At 35.5% G+C, this 25,640-nt stretch overlaps 1 protein-coding gene across 6 annotated transcripts in view; it reads right to left on the reverse strand.

Moving 5' to 3' along the window:
- The window catches only part of wasf1 (WASP family member 1), a 64,296-nt gene that overhangs the window by 7,893 nt on the left and 30,763 nt on the right, over positions 1-25,640 (reverse strand). For 2 of the 6 annotated variants that reach the window (XM_024290947.2, XM_036210400.1), the window contains exons 3-6: positions 23,206-23,340; positions 11,672-11,825; positions 6,828-6,945; positions 1,992-2,075 (exon numbers count right to left, since the gene is read on the reverse strand). In XM_024290947.2, the coding sequence (XP_024146715.1) occupies positions 1,992-2,075; positions 6,828-6,945; positions 11,672-11,825; positions 23,206-23,340 (491 nt within the window). Of the gene's footprint in view, positions 1-1,991; positions 2,076-6,827; positions 6,946-11,671; positions 11,826-12,162; positions 12,200-12,822; positions 13,377-23,205; positions 23,341-25,640 lie in introns of those variants that run through there. The other 4 variants (XM_024290949.2, XM_024290948.2, XM_024290950.2 and 1 more) reach the window with 3 other exon arrangements.

Genomic DNA, 25,640 nt, shown 5'->3' on the forward strand with positions numbered 1-25,640 from the left:
AGGTAGGTATTAGTGGACATCGCTGATTGGATGATGACTTTTGTCCATCATTTCAACTGAAACTTATTTGTCATGAAGTGATACTGGATTTCACTGAACTCCTATAAATATGTAGACGCATTTGAAAACACTCAAACTTCATTATCCAATCAGCGATATCCCATAATAGTTATCTTATCCGGTTTCTCATTCGGTTTTGTTTTTTAGAATTTCATTTTGATTTATGGAAATTACTATTGTTTTCTGAAACATTTCATTTTTATTTAATAAAAAAGTATGTTTTAGGATAACTTTTTAAGTTATAAAACCGATGTTGTTTTGTATTTCCCAGCGCTAGCAGCTAAGCGCTAACTTAGCTTACCGGCGAGTTTTGATGATGTCATCGGGTGGGAATGACATCCGAATTAGGATACTTTGGTTGTGTCAGAATTCCCACCCTTATCCCTAGGTCCTAAAAAACTATATGGTGTGGGACTATATAATGGACTGAATTTTAATAGCAATTCGAAATGCTCACTACTTTTTCTTTTGTTTTCTAAACGCGGATATGACGTCACTGATTTCAGGAAGTGAAAATCTAAACAATGCGAACTTTTTAGGACATCTATTGTGACTCCACTGAAAAATTAGATTGAAACTCTTTTTTTTCACCACAAAAATAGTTTAATCGCAATGCATTGTGGTCTATATTCGCTAATGTAGTGAGCATTGATGCATGCTAGTTTTTTGCTTCTGGGAAATTTCCACTCGATTTTGGAATTGTGGATTCGGACGACACTAGAAAACGGTGAACGCACTTTATAGTGAGTAAGGAAAGAATTTGGACATAGACACTATTTTTCTATAACTCTCCTTTTGGAGGGCTAAACGTAGGGGTAGGGGAAGAATTCGGATTTGGCCTTGGAGTGAGTTGCACTTGAGCGTCACTGTTCCAATCATCCAATCATCCAATCATGCCTTCAATGGAGGATAGGACTAAAAATCTGACCTCTCTTGTTATTAATTGGCTCAAGATTTGACATTTTTGACACAACAACATAATTCTACAAGCTACAAAGTGTCTAAAAAAAAACACCCACATCTCCTGCTATGGTCCTTGCATGTGAGCACACTCAAAGCTAATGCTAATTCGCACATCCGACTCCTCCAAAGTCTGTTGAGTCTAAGCAGATTAAACAAATTAGCTCTGCTCTAACTTTTAACCGCCACATATGATTACATTTATAGGAGAACATTTGAAGGTCTTTAGAGCCGGGCTTCACTGTGTTGCTCTTTGTCTCGGAGGTACTATAAGACACCCGTCTGCCACGGGTAAAGCCTGCTTTAATTCTGCGGATGAGCCCTAAACCTGTTATTTAAAGGGAAAAGAGCAAACAAGGGAGGAAGTGTGAGTTCATGTGCGTACAAGTTTTGTTTGTGCACAGGAAGTATTTACTTGTGTGTTCATTAACAGAAGAGAGTTTAATGTTTTTGTTCATAAATAATGTTACAATAAATCCATTTGTGCTCGTTTTATTTTGTGCTAAAATCAGGAAGAGTCATGCACGTTTGTGTTACTGCATTCCAAGGAAAATAGAAATGGAGTGAAATGTTAGTTGAAATGTTGTGCTGGGTTTTAGTTATTGTAGCCCAGAGTTCTTTTTTTTTTAAATTGTTACTGTGAAATCAAAACATCTTAGGTTTTCTGGGCAAAACTATGAATCCTGTTTTTAAGTAAAACGTCGGATCTCTCATGCAGCTGTTTCCACTTCATCTGTCGACCCTGAAACATGTTTACAACCAACAGTGAGATTGCTCCTGAAAGCAGTAATCAATGTCGAGGGCTGACGAGCTTTATTCCCGATTAAGAACCAGGATGTAGGTGTGCTGGGGTGGTTGTTGTTAGTAGGGGGCTGGAGGTGGGCGGCTCGTTCGCCCGGAGGAGACGGGAATGGCGAGGAGAGTGAGGGCTGCAAGCCTCCAGCAGTGGAGGGGGGGTTTCTAGCTCTTACCTCTGGGGTAGGATAGAAAGGAGAAGGGGTTTCAGAGAGGGCTCTTTTTAGGCTCTTGGGACACACAAGATAAGGTATTTCCAGCTGCACAAGGTTAGATAAAGACAAGGATTCAGAGGAGAACAGAAAGCAAAGCTTGGCAGGAAAAGAAAAAAAAAGTTCTTGACAAAAAGAGATTTTTTTTTTTTTTAAACATTATCTATCCCCCTCCAGCTTTAGACACTAATGTCAGGAGAAAACTGAAAACACGCCTGCAGCTCAAGCTAGGCTCATTAAACAGTAAAAACAGCTCCAACGTGAACAATACCATTATCTATAAAAAGATACAAAACCACGAGTGATTGAAATATCTCATTTTATAAACTAAATCTATTAATACATTTAATTTTTCACTCATTTTTTATTCTTTTAATTAAAGATCACCTTCAATAACCTTTACACTATTTTCTCAGTATCTTTTAATTGTAATTATGTCGCTTTTAGCCAAAATCAAAACACCTCTGTCGTTTTCTAGGACATAGTTTCTGCAGAGAGGCAGGAGTTAATTGGAAATTGGCTTCAGGGTTGTGGGCGGGACCACTGGTGGGGAGCAGCTCCGCCCTCTTTCACCTTTTCTGAAGAGGAAGTTTGTGGACTGTCACCTATTTTCTGAGTCACAAATAAATTATTATTTTTTTTTTCATTTGCTTCTGATTCACGACAATTTAAATAAAAAATAATGATCAGAAATGCATTTTAGAGCTTATTTTTCTTAAAATATGTCTTCTTTCATCATAAAAATTCAAAAATTTAGATTTCTTCAGAGGAGGTTTGCAATCGTAGCAAAAAAAACTGTTATATTAACACAAAATCATGTAAAATGGTTGAAAAATAACATCTTAAAACAAACATTTTTACGCTTAATTTTCCAAAATGCAACAAAATCAAATTATTGCTCATCTTAGACTCACACAATACAACTGAAGCTAAAATACTTTGTTTTTCATATATTTAGAAAGTTGCTCTTCTCTATAAATGCTGAGTTATTAAATATGATTTATCACAAAGTGGTTTAAAGGTAGAAACTGTTTCTGTTATTAAGGTTGTCTTTTTATTTTTTTTATTTAAATGTGTTTTTTGTTTTCCTATTTTCTTTGTTACATTAAAAGCAGTTCACAAGAGTATTTTATTAATATGAATATTTTGATTTGTACATTGGAAAACTTACGTGCTTAAAACAATAAAAAATATTTTTTGTACCTAAGTCGTATTTTAGTACAGATAAAAACAATGTCATGACAAAAGGGAATTTTTTTTAATTAATAAACTGATTAAATATCAAGTTTTTCACATTTAAAGCTATAAAATAAATGAAGAAAAATGTAAATATAAATATGTAGAGAGATTTTTGTTTGAACCACAGAATTGTTTAATAATATTTGCTTTTGATATGACGTTTAAAACCACATTTGCAAGTACTGCCAATTAAAATTTTTATTTTTTTTTTTACCAAATCTGGACTTTAATGTTACAATTTTATGTATTTAAATGATGCTCTATTACTTTTTTCCCATTAGGGTTAATGCTTCTTAGTTGAAACTATTGCAGGATGTCTCCAATTATTTATAAAGTACGAATGAAAACATTTCTTTTGCATCTTATTTAAAAAGTTTAAAGAAAAATCTTTTTTAAAAACATGTATGTTTCTTTTGCATCCACAGTGGTGATTAAAATAGTTTCTTTTTTGAGACAACAAAGTAAAGAGGAAGAGCTAAAAGAGGATTCTCCATACGGAACTCGGCTGATTTAGACTCTCCAAACAAAGAAGCAGCAACATTTTCTCCTCCTTCCACTCTCCTCTCAATCTCTGGGATTTTTTTTCTCTTCCTTTCCTTTCTGCGTATACTGTAGTCTACAGCTAATCCCCAGAGGCTGGGGCTAATGCAGGAGCTAACAAGATTAGAGCTTTCTTTGCTCTTCTGTCTGCAGCGTCTCGTTTATCATCGCCGTTTTTAAAAATCTGATTTTAGACCAACGGCGTAAATCAGACAAAATGCATCGAAGTGGTAAAATTCTAAATTTCATCAAAGAGTTTCTTTTAGTGTCTCTACAGGATTTAATCAAATAAATCTATAGGATTTCCCTTAAATATCTGCTTCCTTTCTTAACTCTTTCATGCTCTTCTTACAAACTGATTTCATGCTTTGTAAATCAAATGAAAAAGATGCATTTGGTTGGTCATTTTATTAATTTTGTGGCCAATAAGGAAAAAAGACTGACAGACATAATTGAAAGGAGGAATAAAACAAGTGAAATTGTTTAGTTTTAGAAGAAAATTCTCTTTTAAATAAAGCTAATCTACTAATAAAATGTATTATAGATTTTTTGTCTCATTTAAATACGTATCAACAGACTAAACCGATTCTGAGGGAAAAAATCAAAATAAAAGTTAAGTCTGAAGGTGAAACAATAAGACGGGAGTACAGAGTAAAAGCCGCACATGGATTCAGCGAGTCAAACTGACCCACAAGAGCTGAGAACGTTAAAGTCACGAGGCAGAACCCCCGAAGGAGGAAGGAGCAAAGCATCATAATTTACAGCCGACACTTTAAAGTTTCCTATCTGTGTTCTAGAATGGGAAACTTAAACTTCTGGGTTCTCTCTTGCTTCAGTTCAGGAGGTTGTTTTGATCAAATCGGGTCTGCAGCCTTAATGCAAACCAAACTGTTTGGAAAAATACATTTATTTAGGATTTTTGTAGCCAATATACAATAATTGAATTATCTTTTTCTATTTATAGCTTTTATACTTACTGAACTGAAACTTTCCGATTCGTAAACGAAAAAAAAGATTTGAAACTGAAAAAAAGATTTGAAACTGAAAAAGGTTTTGAAACTGAAAAAAGTTTTGAAACTGAAAAAAAAATTTTGAAATGGAAAAAAAAAGATTTGAAATGGGAAAAAAAAGATTTGAAATCGAAAAAAAGATTTGAAACTGAAAAAAAATTGAAATGGAAAAAAAGATTTGAACCTGAAAAAAATATTTGAAATGGAAAAAAAGATTTGAAATGGAAAAAAAAGATTTGAAACGGAAAAAAAAATTTGAAACTGAAAAAAAGATTTGAAATGGAAAAAAAGATTTGAAACGGAAAAAAAAATTTGAAACTGAAAAAAAGATTTGAAACTGAAAAAAAGATTTGAAATGGAAAAAAAAGATTTGAAACGGAAAAAAAAATTTGAAACTGAAAAAAAGATTTGAAATGGAAAAAAAGATTTGAAACTGAAAAAAATATTTGAAATGGAAAAAAAAGATTTGAAACTGAAAAAAAGATTTGAAACTGAAAAAAAGATTTGAAATGGAAAAAAAAGATTTGAAACGGAAAAAAAATTTGAAACTGAAAAAAAGATTTGAAATGGAAAAAAAAGATTTGAAACTGAAAAAAAGATTTGAAACTGAAAAAAAGATTTGAAACTGAAAAAAAGATTTGAAATGGAAAAAAAAGATTTGAAACTGAAAAAAAGATTTGAAACTGAAAAAAAATTTGAAATGGAAAAAAAAGATTTGAAACTGAAAAAAAAGATTTTAAATTGAAATTTTGAGTTTTGAAAGAACCATAACTCACAGGAATGAGCTGGAAACTTGCTTTCTTTTTTGAAAATTCTCATATATTTTTTTCTTCATAACTGGGTCAGATTAAATCATTTGGGGCTGTATGTTTGACACCCTGCTCTACAGAGAAACTCTTCCCAGATTCCTGCTCAGTACGAGGAATTTATGCGGAAAATGATTTCCGACTTTCACAACCAATCATCATTATCTTTTGGCCTTATTCAATTATTCTGAACTGAACTAATTAGATATAAATTCAGTCAAACCATTTGTATTCGTCTTATTTTGTGTTTTGATACAGTTTTGGTAGTGAGTTAATACATTCTAAATGTATCTCTAAGTATTTCTGAAGTATTTCACCGTTTATCCCCAAACATTAAAAAACAAATAGTAATCCCTCGTCTATCCTGCTGCCCTTGTGAACGCCTGCTGGGCATTTCCATGGGGTCTCTGGATTTGATGAGGGGGGAAATGAAGAAGCTTTACGAGCTGAGCCCACCCGCGGCTGTAATTAGAAGAAAATCAGTGGAATGAGCATTGACTACAAACGGGAGCGGGCGCCTCAACCTCTGGAGAAAACGAGCTCTCCAACGGAGTACGGAGGTAGATCAGCACCTACGGTTTTTCGCTCCGACTTTCAGCCAAACTTCTCTGTCCTTTCTTTGACATTCCCACATGAACTTCATAACCAACAAATTACATCCTCTGAGTTTCAACGGGTCCTCGGTGGGAAATAACTCTTTTCATTCGGCGCTGACGTGACTGTAATAAGCCGTGATTGACTGCCAGGAGGCGAAGCCGCCTCCCACGCAGGAAAACGCGAGATCAGAGCTGCTGGTGCTGAGGGTGGGAAAACCCTCAGAATCGAGAGGGGGTCCACAAATCTGTCATTTATGAGAAATCTTTCTATTTATGTCAAGAAGCCCCTCGTTTCATAAACGTACATATTGTTCTGTCTGCATGCGTGTGCGCATAGGAGGAGAGAAGACGCTGGGTGAGGAGCAGATGCTCTCATTAATTAGATTTAATGATCACACAAGTAATAACCGAGAGGGTTGAGTGGAGGAAGAGCGGCGGCTAACGCATGCGAAAGGCATCGCGGTACGAAGCCTGTGAATCTGATCATGAGTCTGTTCCTTCTCACCTCAGTTTGTATCTGAGGAAAACCAGCCAACACAAATCCAGATGTTCACCACGGAAAAAAAAAAAAAGAAAAGTCTTGATGGGGAGGAAAACACAGAAACATACCTTCTGTTTCCGCCTCTCCTTCCTCTTGTCCTCCGTGTCCTGCAGCATCTTTTCCCTCCACAGATCAAAGAAGTACGACGGATTTGTGTAAAACTTGAGACATTCCTTCCCATCATCCCTGCAGATGAATAAAAACAGATGGTTTGTTGTTGGTCAAAGACGTTAAGACGGAGATATTTTACATAAAACACAAGAAATAGAAATAAAAGAATTTGCTTACAATTAATGCTACACTAAGGTTGTCTTGTTTCGTTTGCGACTGTCTGTGATAACTCTGACAAATCCTGTCGAAATCCATAGATATGGCAATTTTCTGGATTGGCCAAAATAAGTTAAATGGCGCAATATGTATGGTATTGTACTAAAAATATACAAAAAATTTTAATCGCAGACATTGGCTTGTGTCACACTAGAGTGATTCCCTTCCAATGAACGCGACCACAGCTATTCCAAATCTCCGTGAAGTCAGGGGTCAGAGCTCTGACCGGCGAGAGCCATCTCCAAAAATACTGTAGTCACTGCATCTCCCAGCAGCCCCAGCGCACACTGCCCAGATGCTGCTAAGCTGACTCTCATTTGCTAATCAACCACAGGACACTGAACCTGATCCTCTATTTGTGACTCTGCTTCCTCTCTGATTACTTGCCGCCTGCCCTGACCCTCACCTGGACTCTGACTACTGTAATCTCCTTTTTGATGCTCCCATGCTCGTCTGTGTGACCCCGATTTAGCTTTGTGGACTTTTAGCTGTGCTTAGTTCATGTTTGAACTAATAAACCTGCTGCAAGTAGAACCAGCTGTTTGTGGCAGTATAAACCAGGCAAAAAAGAGAGAAAAATGTGTCCTTTATTAGATCTTTTCTTCATTTTTTTATGTTTACAATGTAAATAACTGTTTTTTTAATCTCATTTTACTAGAATAAATGACAAGTTTACAGAAATAATCAACCGATCAATCCAAATCCTAGCTATTTTTACAAAAATCAAGATCTCTCCACATTCATGAGAACATTTATGATTCCTGTCAACGCTCTTATGACCCTAAACACCATGAAAACAACTGATAACACCCTAAGACGTGAATTGGAACCCTACTGATCTTGCGATGTTCCTCCAGGCTTTATAAAGCATATGTTCAGGTTTGCAATTGAACATTTGAATGACTCAAAGGGTGAAGGTGCTAGAGTCACCCAAATCCAGCTCTCATACATCAGTTACATTCGGAGTTAAAGCAATATATTAAAGTCTCATTAATCACACACCTGAACTTGTATAATTTATTCACTGTCCCACTTTTTATGAGTGTGTGACCCAAATGTGGATTCAAACTTACAATCTCCCAGTTTCAGGCAGGACTCTCTACCACTTGGTTTTTGGTAAAAAGAAACAGGACAACCATCAAAGGGTCGTGTACGGGCTAATCTTAAGTAAAAAAAACGTTAATTCAGCCGTATTAATGAACTATCAATAGGGTTCACTGCATAATAATACTCCTGGTACCTAAGCAGGCTGGACATCACTTCCAAAATACTCAAAGCATTTGATTTCAAATCACAAATTTACTATTTTATTCCATTAAATACCAATTTGTAAAATTTCCTTTCTGAAGTGAATATTGTTCAGTTTTTTAAAAAAAACGGTGGAATAATAATAATAATAAATAAAGTGTTCTTATATGCAGAACTAAAAGAAACACTTCTATCTTAAAAGAAAAACAAGACTTTGTGCTAATAGAAAATTAATGTGTATATTTCATTAAATCATATTTTATTTTCTAAGGGAATTTTCACAAGATTTTGATTGATTTTTTTAAAGGGTAACTAAATCCTAAATTAACTTTTTTTGGCTGTTGATCTCTATAAATGGGGCTTTAAAAGTGCTGTCAGTTGTTCATTGGCAAATTTTTTGACAAATTGAAATAAAACTGTGTAATTCTTCAAAATGTAGTCAAAAACCGTCTGTGTGCTGCCCCCTACAGGTTGAATTGAGGTAATACAGTTGAATTTTGTGATTGGTTAAACCATGTAAGTTTCAGAAGTCTGACGTCATGATCTGGAGCTTCAGTAATGATAACAGTTCTCCCCCAAAGCCCCGCCCCTCTGACTGGATTTTCAAATTTCGGCTGTGGGTGGAGCCAGCCTCTAACTTCCCTGTTTGGTTACCCTTTAAACTCCTTACCCCAAACATAAAATCAAACAGATTTAGGTCCTGCAGTGGTCTCCATGTCTTCAATTCCATGGAAAATCTTTGGATGAAACTTAGGGTTGGAAAGCAACACATAACTGCCTGCTCCACCAACAGTAAAGCAAATATAGAAATATACTTTTAAAAACTTTATGTGTATTACTCTCCCAAGGCAAAAAGAGGCTGAAAAAAAGTTTTTTCATCGATTTTGTCTTGATTAGGTAGTTAAACGGTTAACACGTGATGTTAACGTAACAATGACTAGAAACATCTGTGATTGTGAGTGTATTCCAGTAAATTTCAAGACTGAAGGTCCGATACTTGATTTTATCAATTAAATATGAATCAATTTATACCTTATTTAAAGTGTTTTTGGCTTTCACTGTTCAATATATGTCGTCAAAAGTACAAATTCAGCACAATATCACTTGTTTCTCTGTAAATGTGTCATGATTTACTCTAAGTTTTTGATGCTGTTTTATTCCATGAGAAATCATAAATGTCTAGAAGAATAAACGCGACTCTGCTTCTCCTTCTTTTCTCCTCCGTCCTGTGGGAAGTGCTCACTGGGGGAGAACTCCCCGTCTCTAATAAGGGTCCTGACTGTAAATTGTGCCTTCATCCAGTGCCCGCCATGTACAGGGACGCAATTATTTGGCCGTGGCACCAAACAAAAAAAGTGCATGGAAGATGAAAAGGCGTAGCTTTGAAAGGAAAGAAAGTTTAATGATATGCAGCACAACAAGAGTAGAAAACAGAATTCATCACTAGGGAAAACGGCTAGTGGAGCGTGCAGGTCGGAGCCACTACACGGTGAGAATTTGGGTAAATCACTAAAGTTTTATATGCTCGTAAATGAAGTGTGTATTGAAAGACGAAAGTTGCTTTATGGGTAAATCTGATTTCAGGGTAAAAGAGGAGGATACAGAATGAGAGATGGAGGGAATGAATCAAAAAGGATCAAAACGCAGCCCATCATTTGAATTATTAATCAAAAGAATAATCGGAATCATTCGTTTAATGTTGGAAAATCGGCTGTGAGTGAGGAAAGGGTGGACACTGAAATTGTGTTGAATATTTTGAAGAAAAAAAAGGACAGAAAATTCCAGGAAATCAAAGGAGTATTTTAGCATCGTAATGAAAAATTGATTGAAATCAAACATGGCTTTCTAAAAAGCTGCAAACTACAAAGACCAGCCGCTACATGCGGTCTTATGTGTGCTTAAAGTATAAAAACAATTTTTTTTTCTCTAAAATTACAAGTGGATTTAAAGACAGATTCACTAATGATGATTCAGTAGCAGGAAACTTAAAAAAAATCTAACATTTGTTGTCATCTTGCAAATTCTAATGAATTGTGGCCATTATATGGTAATAGATCCATATAAATTAGCTTTTTATATATTTTTTTTGATGAAATGCTGAAATTACACCAGAATGAGAACAAAGCGAAGCAAGAAGGTCATGAAACGACAGGAAGTGCAGATCAGCAGAGCTTGGACCGGATCATTCCTCCTCAGATGACTCCCGCTATCACCGTTCTCACCTGGCTCGTCTTCAAAAAACGTTGATGCTGAAGTCACAAGTCAGCTAATATATATACTTTAGAAAAAGGAAAGCGGCTCAACACGCAAAAAGTTTTTTTTTTCCTGGCGTGCAGCATAATATTTAAATAAATGACTTAAAACTGATGTTTGGTACTTAATCCAATTTTTAGGTCTAGTAAATTCAAACTTTAATTTTTGCAGCTACAGTATAAGACTGAGCATATAAATTACTAAAGAATCCTTTAACTGGCAACAGAATTTGGTTCCATAAATGGAGCATAAGTATAAAGTAACTGGTGTAGGATTGATGACACGAGGAGAACAACCTGTTAGCTTATTTTAGCTGTGAAAAGTGTTTTGAAATTAGGGCGTGGTATCGATAATATTTTCCAGAAACCATTCGATTTGATTCAATTCCATTTTTTTGAATTCTTTCAATCCACTCAATTAAATTCAATTTTTAATTTACACATGTACACACATTTGTTTAGAAATATATCAATAATCTACTATGCGTTTTGAATATATTTATCTGATACAGTTCACATACTGTAAAATGTATTATTGAAATAATGAGATTGTTAATATCATAAAGTGTTACATGATTTCTCAAAAGGAGAAATTCTGACAAAATGTTCAGATCATTAACATCTTAAACATTGTTCTGCTTCTCCTGCATTTCAGTTTGGCCACTAGGTGGCGATCGTGCTATAGCATTACACCTTATTCCAAAAGACAAAGAAAAAAATCTGTGTTTTAGACCACAAATGTTTACTTTAAAAAATATTTCCTTAAAAGAATTTGTAAAATTCATGCCTGTGAATATTTAGTCAACAATGTATGTTTAGGTCGACCGAGCGTTAGCATTAGCCGTCCTATGGGAAATTCCATTAAGCGTTAGCATCAAGCTAGCGGACTTTAGCTTTATGTGCTAAATCAATTTATATTTTTATGTTACGTTTAAATTGATTCATCAATTTTATCAACCCCGCCCTATTTGAAATAATCAGCAATCAAACGATACAACAGTAAAATGAGTGTGTAAAGATAGACTGACTTTCCAAAGAGATGCATCAACACAAATGTTTTACAAACACAAAGGAATGTTTGTGACCTGTACGGCGTGAGGATGTGGAGGGGAGGCGGCTGTTCGCAGGTGTGGAAGGTCTCCTGCATCGGGACGGGCAGAGATGTGCGTTCAAACAGCTGCTGGTCCTGAATGGTGGAGCTCCTGAAGGCTTTCCTCATGGTGATATCCTGTAGGGACACTGGAGACAGACGGATCAATTAAAACCTGTTAGGGATACGAGGGACTTGTAGTTATTAAATCAGGATCTTGAGTTTGCTGCCTGTGCGGTTAGTATAAAACAGAGGTCGGCAACCTTAAACAGTAAAAGAAACATTTGTCCTTGTTTTCTACCGTTAAAAACCTTGAAAAAGCTGAGAGATTTACTTTAGCCCTTAAGAAATTTAGATTTGCATTCATTGCCTTCTTTTTAAAATATCACTTATGTCTATTTTTTGGCACAAACAAAAGCAAACATAAAAAGAAACTACCATCTCACAAAATGTGATTTTTTTTTTTTTTTGTATTTCAACTTTTACCTTAGGAGATACCAAATTAGCCAAAAAGCTAGCTTGTTAATTAAATACTAGCTAAACTCCAAATAGCCTTAAATTCCTCAGTACAATAAAATAGTCACAAAAAAATAGCCTGTTGCTAAAATAGAAGCTAAACTTTAAAAATTAACCATAAAGCTCCACTAAATAATAAATTAGCCAAAAATATTAGCATTGCTAAAATACTAGCTAAACTCAAAATTAGAATAAAATTAGCCAAAAAAGCTAGCTTGTTGCTTAACTACTAGCTGAACTCCAAAATAGCCTAAAATTTATCAGTTAACTAAATTAGTCAAAAACGTTAGCAATATGCTAAAATAGAAGCTAAACTCTAAATGAAAACTCTAAAGAAACACCAGTTGATGCCAAACTAGCCAAAAACGTTAGCATGTTGCTAAGCTAAACTCCAAATTAGCCTAAAAAAACCTCAGATGATACCAAACTAGCCAAAAACGTTAGCATGTTGCTAAAATAAAAGCTAAACTCCAAATTAGCCTAAAAAAAAACCTCAGTTGATACCAAACTAGCCAAAAACGTTAGCATGTTGCTAAAATAGAAGCTAAACTTCAGATTAACCTAAAAAACCACAGTAGATAGCCAAAAGCATAGCCAGAGAGCCACCATGGAGAGATAAAAGAGCCACACCTGGCTCTGGAGCCGCAGGTTGCAGACCTCTGGTATAAATGTAACCAAACGAAAGCATCAATTAAAGCTGTTTTTCTTCATAACATTTTTTTTTTAAGATTTTTGTAAACTTTTGATTACTGATGTGTGTTTATTTAAGAAAAATACATTATTATGGAACAGCTAATGTTTTTTTTTAGGTGAAATTAATAAGAAAACAAGAAAAAATGTAAAAAAAAAAAAAAAACCCACTAACTTCTAGCAAACAGAAAGGTTTGAAGAATAAGAAAGCTACAAAAAATGTGCATTTGAGAAATGAAGCAAATGACTGTGACGGAAATGTGCAATACAAAACAGCCGTCAGAAAGACAAGGCAGCATATCATATGACTTCAGTGAAAAGAGGATGGCGTTTGCGTCCCAGGAGAAATGTGCGGTAACCTGAGCAGAGCCAACGGGAGGATTAAGCTTCAAAGGCAGCATGAAGGAGAGACTATAGCACCCGTTTAGACAGGAAACACGCAAACAAGCACAGACAAAAACAAATGTACAAGAAAAAAAACACTGCAGAAACACCCACGAGAAGAAACAGAGCGCCGTTCTTCCCTTTTCTGGTTTAAAGTCCCATAGTTCATCTTTTGATCTATTGTAAAAGCGTTTCCAGTGGTCTTTTAATTATGATTATGTCATTTTTAGCCAAAATAAAAAAAAACTGTTGGCTGTAGTTCATTTTAAATTAGCCTCTGAGACCGTTAGCATAAAGTGAGCCTGTCCCTACTTCCCATCATCAATTTTTACACACTTTCCCTCTAGCTCACACCACTAACCTATCATTACCAGTGCAACAAGATGCCACCTGGGACGAGGAAAACGAAGAATCTATTTGTCTATAAGTGAACGCGGCAGAATAGAGGGATCGTGATGTTGAAACTCCTAATTAAAGAGACTTTTTCCAAAATATTTATGCATCTGCTCCTGATTTCAAACAATTTGACTAACGAAATACTCATAAACGTGATTTCAATTATTTTTCTTCAAATGTGCTGCATATAATAAGGCTAATCTAACACCATTATATTTATGCTGGATGCAGAGAATATATAAAAGCTTTATTTGGGGAGTCAAGATTGCTGAAAATTTAGGATTTATTGAAACAGCTAACTTAATTAGGGAAGCTTAAATTTAAAAAAATTGCAAAAATCTGCAAAAATGATTTGTTTTCACATCAGAGGATGAAAATCATAGGAGGAAATAAGATTTTAAGTTGTTTTAAAGAAGACATGTTTTTATTTTGTTTGGGTAAAGGTTTGGAGTGCTCAACAGGAAATTTTGAAAAGTTGTACTACTAAAATATGACTTAAGAAATATTTGTAAAGACAAAACTTGAAGAATTTGTAATGTGTAGTTAGTTTGTGGGATTGTTTCTTTTGTTCTTTCTTTTAAAGATGTGATATGGCAACAGAAATGAAATAAGAACTTTAATAATCTCTCCACTCCTCATGAAGATACAGTATGTGGACTTATGCTGTTTACTGAACATGTAAATGTAATGCTTTCTTTCAAGCTATTTATGCAAACAGAAGGTCTAAGTTTTTATATATATATTTTTTTTATTATGATGGCACACTCTTTATTAGTCAGCATGATTCCAAATCTTTATTTAGTCATTTTTTTGTTATACATCAAATGTATTTATTTTTCTGTTTCTGTTTGAAATAAATCTAAATCTAAATGGAACAAATAAATCAAATCATGAGAAAAATGCCACAAAAAACATGGTAAAAACACAATTTTCATCGGAGTGGGTCTTTAAAGACAACCCAATGAACTCCCAGCAGAAATGTGCAAAGTGAAAAGACAAATCTTGCATCTAGATGACAATAAATATTTAATTTAAGTTATATTGAACGGGCAAAAGAATGTCTTCACTTCTATTTTAAAAAAAAGTACCAAACTTGTTGCTTCCTGATCTAATAAAGTACATTAAAGTTGCTTAAATTCTCTCCTAAAATTTCATTGTAGAAACACAGTATATTAAAATGAAAACAAAACAAAAGCTGTGGAGTCCTATAACGATAGTGTTGGTTTATTCAAAGGAGAGCACAAGTTAAAATGCTGTACTGCTGTAATTGTAGCAGCAGGATTCACAGATCACTAACTGTTCTAACTGCATCCAAGTAGGAAAAATGAGCCCAAACTAACCATAATATGACTAAAAAAAGCAACAAATCAAGTTCAGAGTAGCTGTGTGTTTGTGCACAAACCCAGCTGGGATTCTGTTGGCCCTCATACAGTTCTATTTATACTGCAGTATAGGGTATTGGTTCCAAAGCCTTCCACGCATTCACATTTAACCGATTTCTTCATTCATTTTTTACTGCAAGAAAACATTATTTTAATCTGACAAAAGCGGATATGTTTAAGGATGAAGATCAAGAAGTTTTATATTTGCAATCTCTTGATTCCTCTTTTGTTTGGACGTCCCCGCTCCACCACAGAAATCAAAGGCCGATTTTCAACAAACTGACGCCAACACTCCCCACTCGTAGTCCCGCGTTTAGATCCTCAGTGAGGTCCGCTGTAACACATCCTGCCAAGCCTGGAAGCAAGCGGCGGCCAGAGGGTAAGAGTGGAGAGCACCGGGTACGGCTGTCCAAACAAATCCAGGTTCTGCACGCAGGCGTGAAAGTGACAAACTAGTGTAAAGTGCCAGGATGTATCTAAGGCCAAGAGCTCTCAGACTGGCAGACGACACTAATCAGTGCAGGTGGAAACTTTAACAAGATCTTTACACCCTGACTAATAAATGATTTACTATTTGTACCTATTTAATAGAAACAAGTACAAAAGATAAATCATAAACAATGTGTGTTTTAATCTTGAAACATGTTTAAGGGTTAAGTTTAGATTTAATCATTAATTAAAAAGGTCTAGGCACCAGCAGGTGTTTCAGCACCCCTGGATGAAAGCTTCTTATCAGTGCTGCATCTCTCACATTTTTTATCCCGATACCATCTGACTAAAGAGCACTTCAGCAAAAAAGAGGTGAGGAAATTGGTGTCACCTGCGCACACCTTCGACTTCCTTCAAAGTTTCCGGATTTCTATTTCTTTGCCCTTGTCTCTTCTTTCCTGCATATCTCAAAGAGAACTGCGCAGGAGGCAGGGGCTGATAAGAAGGCCAAGCGAGTCTGACTATCTCTGTCTTACCTCAATGCAAATGCCGCCCTACATTTTTTTTTTCTTCAACCCTGATTCATTCTTTTCTCCATTCAATGCAACTCTTGCCTTGATTCTTCCCTTCACTCAGTAAACTGTTCTACATGTTGCTTTATTTTGTCATCATTTTGGCTTAAAATGCAAGAAAATCTGACAATTGTAAGGGGAAAACTTGAGGTGAACAGGAATTTTGGGCATCTGGAATCCGCCCTTTGGGGAGGGGTACTGTGAGGATTCTGTGGTTTAGTTTTGATTTTATTAGATTTGGTCATATTCTAAGTTGCCCTCGTCAGTCACACTGGTTTCAGGTTTATCTTGATCCACAGCCTATTTAAGTGTCTGGTTTTTATCTACTCCTTGTCAGATCTGTTTAGTTCTGCCACTGTTTTGTTTATCCATGGGTTTTTTTGTCATGTTTTGGTTTAAGTTCCTGTCACCAAGACTGGTCTCCTGCGTTTGGGCCCTCCACCACTACCATTCACGACAAATATACCAAAAATAATATTTTTAAAAAGAAACTGCTCTATAGTATTATGATATTAGCTATATGATGCAACCTGCATGCTAGTATGTGACAAATACTCTGTAGAAGTGAAAAATAGAATTTTTCTATTTTGGGATGTGATATATATGAAAATGTGGTAAAGATTGTGCAAATTTAATGCAGACTTTAATAAGACTTTTGTGTATCTTTGATTGTGTGTGGCCCAAAGAGACCACACCCGTAAGAACAAGAAGGCAACCAAGACAGTAGGCCTGTTGGTTCTACGATGGTTGTATTCAATTGTGTTTTCAGACACTGGTGTGTGATTGGATGATGACAGACATACACGTGGATGCTAATCTACTGCTTAACCAAAGAGAAGCCATTCTAATTAAGGTTACAACCCAAAACCAGTTTGGATCTAAAACCACATAACGACCCTTCACTATGTATCGTGGTGCTGCTTAGTGTGTAATCTGGTACCAGGCCAAAAGACACTAAATGGAAATATGTGGTGACATACAAATGCTGGAGATGATGCAGAGCTGGCAGCACCAATAATTTGTTTGTTAGGGGTGGCGAGGTAGAGTCCACCTTACCCACCAATATATTAAAATGTCTTTGTACCCCTCTAATTGTAGGGGCATTTAAAGTGATAGGGGTGTCTGAAATTGTTTTTTGAAGGACTAACCCTCGTCGTGGCCTGCCATCGCAAGGGTGTTCCGTGTTCATTATAATAAGCCACAGAGGACATTTCTGCATGTTGGTGCGCTCTGAAGTACAGAAGTTTAGATTTAAGTGTAAGTAATGACTTTTTGTTGTAGTATTTCTGAGCGCTAGCAGACCACGCCAACGAAGCTGACTGACGACTATTGATGACAACATCGAGCAGGAGAAACGTTCAAATTTGAAGACACTATTTTTCCATAGTTCTTCGTTTGAAGGGCTAAATGTAGGGGTAGGGAGAAGCTAGAGGGGTCGGGCAAGAATTCAGATTTAGCCACTGAACTCCACATTGCTCTTGGTGGTTGGGGTTGGCGCCAGGGGGTCAAAAAGGGTCAAAAAGACCTTGATTTAAGGCCTTAAATCAAAAAGTACTACAGAAGTATATTCCATTCACCATGTGTTATGCTAGCAGCTACAGTGGCATTCTGTACGTATTCATACATGAGATTCTCCCACTATTCACGGAAGACTCACAAAGCGACAAGTGAGGTAGGTTAGCTTTTACACGAAGAGCAACCTCCATGTAGAAAGCTCCCTTGTATCTCAGAACCAACAATCTCATACATGATAAAAGAAAACACACCAACAGGTTCAATTGTTTTTAAATGGCACACAAGAAAAACTTGCCTTCTAGGCATTACATAAACAATTAGTTTTATAGTGGTTAATCATTGGAAAGTAGACATTTTTGGTAATGTGTGCAAGTCTTGTCTAAGTAGACATTGGAGAAAACTATGCCTATTAGGTGTTCCACAAGCCCTTCATTGATAACACAGGGGTAGGCTGCAGTGGAGTCAGAACAGACGAATGCATAATTTTACTAAATTTATCCCAAACAGTAACGAAATTAGAGGAAAAGGAACCAGTAAAGCACACAGTTGAACAAACCCAAAACTGAATGGAAAATGAGTGGAAAAGAAAAAAGATAGTTGGTAGCATAAACAGTTAGGAGCCCAGGGGGACTGTGGGTTGCTTTGCTACCTTCTATAATGGCCTGGAGCCAGTGCAGTGATGTAACAATACCATTAAACAAGGGATACAGGCCATTAGTTTGGCTGGCTGGAGTGATAAGGGAAAGAGAGCCTGACAGAACACAAATAGCATCCATGGGCCATCCAGGTTGAAGGGAGATGAGAGATTAATCAAGGAGATGGAAGAAGGCTGGAAGAGACATAAAAAGGTTGAAGACAATATGTGTGGGGGTAGCAGGCTTGAAGGGAGAAGTGGGTGTTGATCCTTTCACCGGGGTGTAGGTGAAGTAAGGATGAAGGGATGAATTTATGACACACAAAGAGCACGGATTTCCAAATGACCTTCAGACAAACATCCCTCATGTTCCCCACCACCCTCCACCCAGTGACCCCTGGGCTGCTGGAGCGTAATTCACTTCAGTGTGTCAATCAATATCACGTCTGAAGCTTGAAGGTTTGTTTCTGTGCAACAGAACACCAGGGAACGGCAATGATAATCAATTAAATAAAACCGATTCCAAGATTTGAACAATTCCTAAAATTGAACCCATTTGAAAATTGATTTAATAGATTTCTTAATTAATACTGGCATTACAAGTTTTAATATTATTAATTTCAAGTTCTTTATTTCCTTATTTTTTTACTTATCCCAGCAATACTCATGGCCTATTGATAAGAAAATGGCTGGTCTTATCTTTAAATATATGCTAGCGTGAAACAAGATAACACACCAGTCAATATATTAGGTAGCCATTGAAGATATTTTAAGATATGACATTCTTTCTACTTAATTCATCTAATCACAGAAAAAAACAAAGATCCAAGTTACTGCAATAACATGGAAGTTCACAAACAAACAACACAAAAAAGTGACAAATTTACAAACAAATTTGTTGCTTTATCCATTGGTAGTTGGGAATTCAAATGTTTCAAGTGACAATGCTTTTGTACAATAGGGCTGCCACTATTAGTTGATTAATCAACGACTAATCGACTATTAAAAACAGTTGAAGTCTAATTTAATAGTCGATTAGTTGTTACTTTATATTATATGGAGTCAGAGTGTAGTAAAGTTGAAATTTGGCATTTATTCAGGTTTTTTGTTTTTTTTTGGAGATTAGCTAATATTTCAGCTACATGCTAGCTGTTTTGGCAAATTTAGGATTTTTTTGGTTTAAAGACAAATTTAAATGTAAAATTCCGGTTCCAATAAGGCACATGTGTCAAAGCCAATTATATCCGGCGCTCCAGAACATTTTATTTTATTGTTATTAATGGCCCGATGTTATCTTGCACGTATTTCTAACTTGTTTAATTTTGACATAATATATTTTGATGGAGAGCAAAATACTAAAAGTTATTCAAATAGATTTATTCTGGAATAATAATCCAGCCTTTTTATTATTCAGAATTATGTTAAAAAGTTATGTTTTTAAAGTTTTAAAAACATAGTTTTAGTGTGTTCAATAAACGTTGATCTTTTTTGACCAAAGATCTAAGGTGTGTTTTGGATTTTGGTCCCCTGTGTGACACCCCTGCAATAAGGTGACGCCCAAATCGCGATAAAAATGGTGACCAAATAAACTATAGGTGACATCACACTCACTCAGTCCAGTTCTCATATACAGTCAATGGTCCAGAATTGCTGTTCTTTACATTCTCCGAGATTTCAATGCTTTAAATATCTGTTTCTTTTTAACTATTTGTCTTTACCTTCTGTGACTACTTTGATCTATTTGAGGTTTTAAAAGAATTTAGAATGGACTTTATGACTATATACCTGGCCCCCACACTTCCGTCTATGCCCCCCCACAGTCCTGATTTATGATTTTATCCTGGCTTGTACCTGTTCCTCTCTCCTTCACGCCTCTCTCATGGCAACCACAAATCTGTGCAGACAATTCCAAACTAAATCCAAAGCTTACACTAAAGTGATCCACCAGTACAGTGGTGTGCGTTTGTAACTGGATAGTAAAAGGTTGAGAATAGGAGACACGGAGTGGCTTTTACAGGAAGAAATCCATTCACTTTACTCTCCCCCACCCCATAACTGTCCATTCTTGCATCACATTCATCCCTCTTTAGTGGTCAAAGCACCAGTTACTTCGACATCTTTCCCTTGATTTCAGTAGTTGTCACGTGTCAAAGATGTGGATGAGAAATTGCACATTTTTCAGAGAAATTCGTGCAGGCAGAAATGACTGAGCAAGAAACCTCTAACCTGCAGAAGATGTTCCAGCCTGGCCCTCAGAACTCTGTGGTACAACCCTTTTACACTCCAGTGCTTTTGCTGCAGTGCTGTGTTATCCTCCCTTCCCCCTATCCTTCCATCTTTCTTACTCTCCTCCCCTCCGACTCTCCCCACCAAGCTGAAACTGAGTAGACTGTGATCTGCTATCTTTTAAACCAGCACTTTAGGCTATAAAAGGTTCCAGTCCAGATTATTTATGAAGGGACTAAGAGCCACAGGCCTCAAGTTAAATAAGCTGTAGTTTCCCAATCATCTGTGTCCAAATGCAGTAACATCACATACACATTTCTATTTTTCAGAACACACAAAAATCTATTTTCCACAAAGGAATATTTTTAAAAAAGTGGGGATGTATATCTATATGGTAAAATTACTGTAAAATAACAGGAAATACACAGGAAATGTGGAGTACTACCATGGTTTTCTGATACTTTAAATAAATTGACACATTCCACCTGCGTTTTCCTAATTTAGCCTAAATTAAAAAGTGGTATTTGAATATCAAATGTCAATTTTCCCATTAAACAGCATACATTCTTTTTATAACAAATTTAAAATAGTTCTATAAACAAAATATACCAAATTTAGATGATTGTGAGCATATTCCTATTATTACACTTTCATCAGCATAGAAATAAATACATTAGCACTTCACTGATTGGACTCTGAATGGCAAAAAAGAAGTCTTGCACTTTCAAAACATTCAGAAAACAGCAATTGGGCATGTATTTTAAGAGTAAAGATTGACTTTTTGTAATGGTAGTCGAAAGGATATAGCTAATTTGACAACCGGCCTCTAGTGGTTTTTAGGGGAACTGCAGATTTGGAATCAACTTCTTCCAAGAGAATCTGGCCACAGAGAAAAAAATCTATTCTTTTGCAATCAGCACTACAAAACTATTAGTATTAACTAGTATAAACTGGTAAGATAGTATAAATCACCTAAAAAGACCAAAGTTTATCCACAAAACTTCATCAGCTGATGAAAAAAAATGTAAAAAATATAAGAGAATGTGTATTTTTTGTGCATTTAAATGACACATTTTCATTGTTTGATTCATGATTTTAAAAATGTTTATTTCCAAATATGAAATAAGTGAAATATAACTTTTTCCTCGCTAAGATCACTGGGAAAGCTCACGTCCATAGAAGAGTTTTAATCCCAGATAAGGAGAAAATATTGGCGTCTATGTAAATGTAATCATTGAGTCAGCCATGAAATTCTTGTTAAACTTGAGCAGACTGAAATGTGAGACCTTCCTCCAGACGGCAAATGCTTGGCAGAAACTGGGTCTTGGAGGACGACCCACACACACACACACACAGTGCCGCTAAAAATGGATCAAGGTCCTGCAATGTCCCAGTTAAAGACTCAACTGATTGAAAGTCAGTGGCAGGACCTTGAATGATGTATGGAAATAAAAAAAAATCCCTACAAATCTACGATAAACTAAGAGAATATTCTAGGAAGAGTGGACCAATAAGAAGTCAGAACTCTTTCACTTCTGCAGAATATTCTCCAGGAAACCTGAGAAGATCTGCACCAAACTTTAACAGGTAGATCACTTGTTATCACACACCAGGAGCTGTTATTCCAGAGGGAAAAGGTTCAGATAAAGAAAAAAAAAGTACTCTGCAACTACAGTTCATGCTATTTTGAGTATAAACTAAAAATCCTGAAGTGCATTCATTGAATGTGCTTAACGACGCGTCTCAGTGACTTGGTATTCTCTGGTACCGAAGACTATAGAGGATTTCATTAGAAACAGTGAGTAGGACTGATTGAGCATTTTACTGTATCAGCCTGCAACAAGGAAGCAGTTAGAGCAGTATTGTACGAAGCCATAAACACAACCCAGAGCGGTGGAAAATCAATAGTGTGCCTCAGAGCGTGGTCTTATACTGCTGTGATTCTCTCACGTGCATCCACTGCAGTCTTCTGGAGATGCGTGAGCCTGCCGTCCTGTTGCTGCTTTTCCATTATCTTACCCTACAGTCTGCACACATCATTGCATTTTCTTTTTGTTCAGAGTATTTCTAAATGGTTCTCTGCAGACAGAGTATTCTCCTACTGACTTCTACTTCACTTTAAACAAGGTTTTCTTCTAGAGAAAATTTAAGTTCTTCATAAAAAAAGGTGGCAGAAAAAGGAAGTCATCTTCATAAACCGATAATACACAAGTATGAATAATCTCTCCTGTCCGGCAATAAAGAAAAATATGGGGAGAAAGAGAATAAAAATGTTTTATTGTGCCCAACTATTGGTTAAATTATCGAAAAAAAGAAACATGCTCCTAAAAATGTATAAATCTGAGCTCTAATTGAAAAAAGTTTATTAAAAATCACCCTCCACCTATTTTTTAGAAAATAAATATGCAAAAATATAGCTTCATAACTATCAAAATCCAACTTTTTAACATGGAATTCTATAGGAAAATGTTCCTATTTGAAAGCAGCCTTCAGGAAGTGCAACATTTGAAATTTTCAGGTTTTTTGATTGAAATTCAAAACAGAAAATGGGTTCTCCATGATAACAGCCATCTGCAGACTCATTATCTTAAAAAGAAAGTAAGAAAACTTTAAAATGAGTTTTTATTTTCAATATTTTAGAATATAGATTTAAAATTTAGCTAGCAAATTCAACAAAATTCACAAATTCATATTTATGACAAACTTTGGGGTTAAAATCTTTTGTTAGCATTTGAATGACCAAACAAAAGTGCTGCACATTTTTTTTTTTTGCCACTATACTCACATTCCTCCTCTTTGGGATCCAGCTGTGTGACGCTGATGGACAGGCGGTCCACCCGCTCCTGCAGGGAGTTGACCCGAAACGAGAAGGAATGGGCTTCATTGAAGAGTTCTCCAAACAGGTCCTCTGCATATTTACCTGTAAACACACATGATTATAAATAAACCATTTTAATTTGGGATTTTGAAGCCTTCAAAAGCAAGTAAAGGTTGGTGAAACATGCTGTCAGAGTGTACCAAGTCATTTGCAAGTTCACAACAATTCCAATGGACATGGAATATTTGGTGGGCCAAAGAGTAGGAAAAAAAATCAAGGGAATCATTTTAATTTGAATAGGAAAAAAAGAAGTTTATTGACATGGTTTAGTAAGCCGAACACCAGAGCTTTAGCTCCAGTGTTGACATTCTTATGAATTCCTCCATCACTAATGCAACTACAAAAGTTTCATTACCTGTGATCGTGCTAGTGTGAATGTTTGTTGCTAAAAGTTGTTGCTAAAGATGCTGAAGCTTTTTGCTGAAAATGGTGACGCAATTTATTTTAATGCCTGAAGGGATTTGCTGAAAATGCAAAAGCTATTTGCAAAATTTTAAATAAAGACTGGAAATTTCATTAAAGAACTATGAAAGAGTGCGGAAGTTGACCTAAATTTTTTTAAAAATTTGTAGTAAAATTGCTTAAAAAACCCTAATACATGCCAATTTTGCAAAAAATATTGAGTGTTGCTTAAATATGAGCTAAACTCTAAATTAGCCTAAAATTTCTCACTAAACTAAATTAGTCAAAAACGTTAGCATGTTGCTAAAATAGAAGCTAAACTCTAAATTAGCTTAAAAAAATCCCAGTAGATAACAAATTATCCAAAACTGTTAGTATATTGCTAAAATAATAGCTAAACTCCAAAATAACCAAAACATTTCAGTAGATGCCAAGTTACCCAAATGAACTAGCATAGTTATAATATAACAGCTCAATGCCAATTTCTTTTTAAATTACTATAAAAGATGAAAACATATGCCATGATTATATTTAAAGTTTGTTGTAAATATCCTTAAAATTTTGAAATTTGAAGACTTTCTTATTTATTCCCTCATATTTTACTCAATATTTCAAAAACTATAAAGTTTATGAATACCAAAAATTCAAGAGGTAATGTCCAGAACAAGGTGAACTTTTTGATACTAAGATTGCTGAAACCTCTGAAAGTGTGATTGAGTTTTTACATCCAAAAAACGTACGGAAAGACGCAGGAGAATCCCTATAGTGTGAATGCTTCCTTTTACATACAGAAACGGAGCTGTCTGCTTCGAGAAACCACAGAGGAAACTGATCGTTAGTTTCTTTTGGGATGGGGACCTACATGGATTTTTTCCACAATAACAAGGTTCTGCGTTGTCTAAAAACTCAAAAAAGTCTGCGGTTCCCCGCAAAAGTCCCATCGCTAAAAGCAAACAGTTCAGGGAAGACAGACAGGCCCCCACCTGTGAGCAGCCAACCTAAAATCCAGCTGAATCAAACTTCTCCAAAACACATTGTTTATTATTTTTCACAAGCATAATAAAGAAAGTTTATGAAAAAAATAGAAAAAAAAAACTGAATTTCAGGAAAAATGTCATAGACAGTACTCTTAGGAGAGAAATTCTTACTTTTTTGGGGCTGCCTGGTGTGACTTTAGCCTGGAGTTTTTTGGTATTTCCATTCAAAAATGTGTTTATTAGTTTGTTGATACATTTTATTCTTGCTGTTTTTTATAAAATTACACCTAAAACTTTCATTCTATGTTGTAAAAACAGTTTGCTAAACATTTTGGGGGGTTTCCACAGAAAAATGAATCTCATTTTTCCAGACAGAATTTTATGTTTTTCCATGATTTTATGTCTAGTGTGTGAATACAACATGGAAACATGACAAAATAAAGGTAGTGTCACATAGGAGAGGTTGTGCTGGTTAAAATGACACCAAATAAGTAAGCAGGTAGTCTTTCAAATTGAAAAAACAGAGATAAATTTAAAAAAAAAAACGAGTTTTAGACCTTAGGTTCCAAAGGGTTAAAAGATAAACGTTCTAAATGTACAATTTTGTGTGTGATTTCATATTATGATTATTTGCAGATATTAAGTTGCTGGCAAATAGTGTAACTAAAAAAAAAATTATTGCTATTAATCGCGATTAATTTTTTCCAGATTTGCGATCAATTAGTTAATTTTTTTAATCAATATTTTTTATAGCAAACCAAATCAACAATGTGCCTGAGCACATTGTGTATCTAAGGCTGTGAGAGTGGCTCCAAGAGTATTTGCTGAGCATGTAGATTTTTACATTAAATTCAGGAGATTTATTATTTTTTTTGACAGAATTCTGACAATAAATGAAGCCAGAATCAACACAAAAAAGACAAGACACCTAATTAAGCGTGTTCAGTTTGTATTTATCCTCCA

Source organism: Oryzias melastigma, linkage group LG24 (assembly GCF_002922805.2).
Source record: "Oryzias melastigma strain HK-1 linkage group LG24, ASM292280v2, whole genome shotgun sequence".
Classification (NCBI taxonomy): domain Eukaryota; kingdom Metazoa; phylum Chordata; class Actinopteri; order Beloniformes; family Adrianichthyidae; genus Oryzias; species Oryzias melastigma.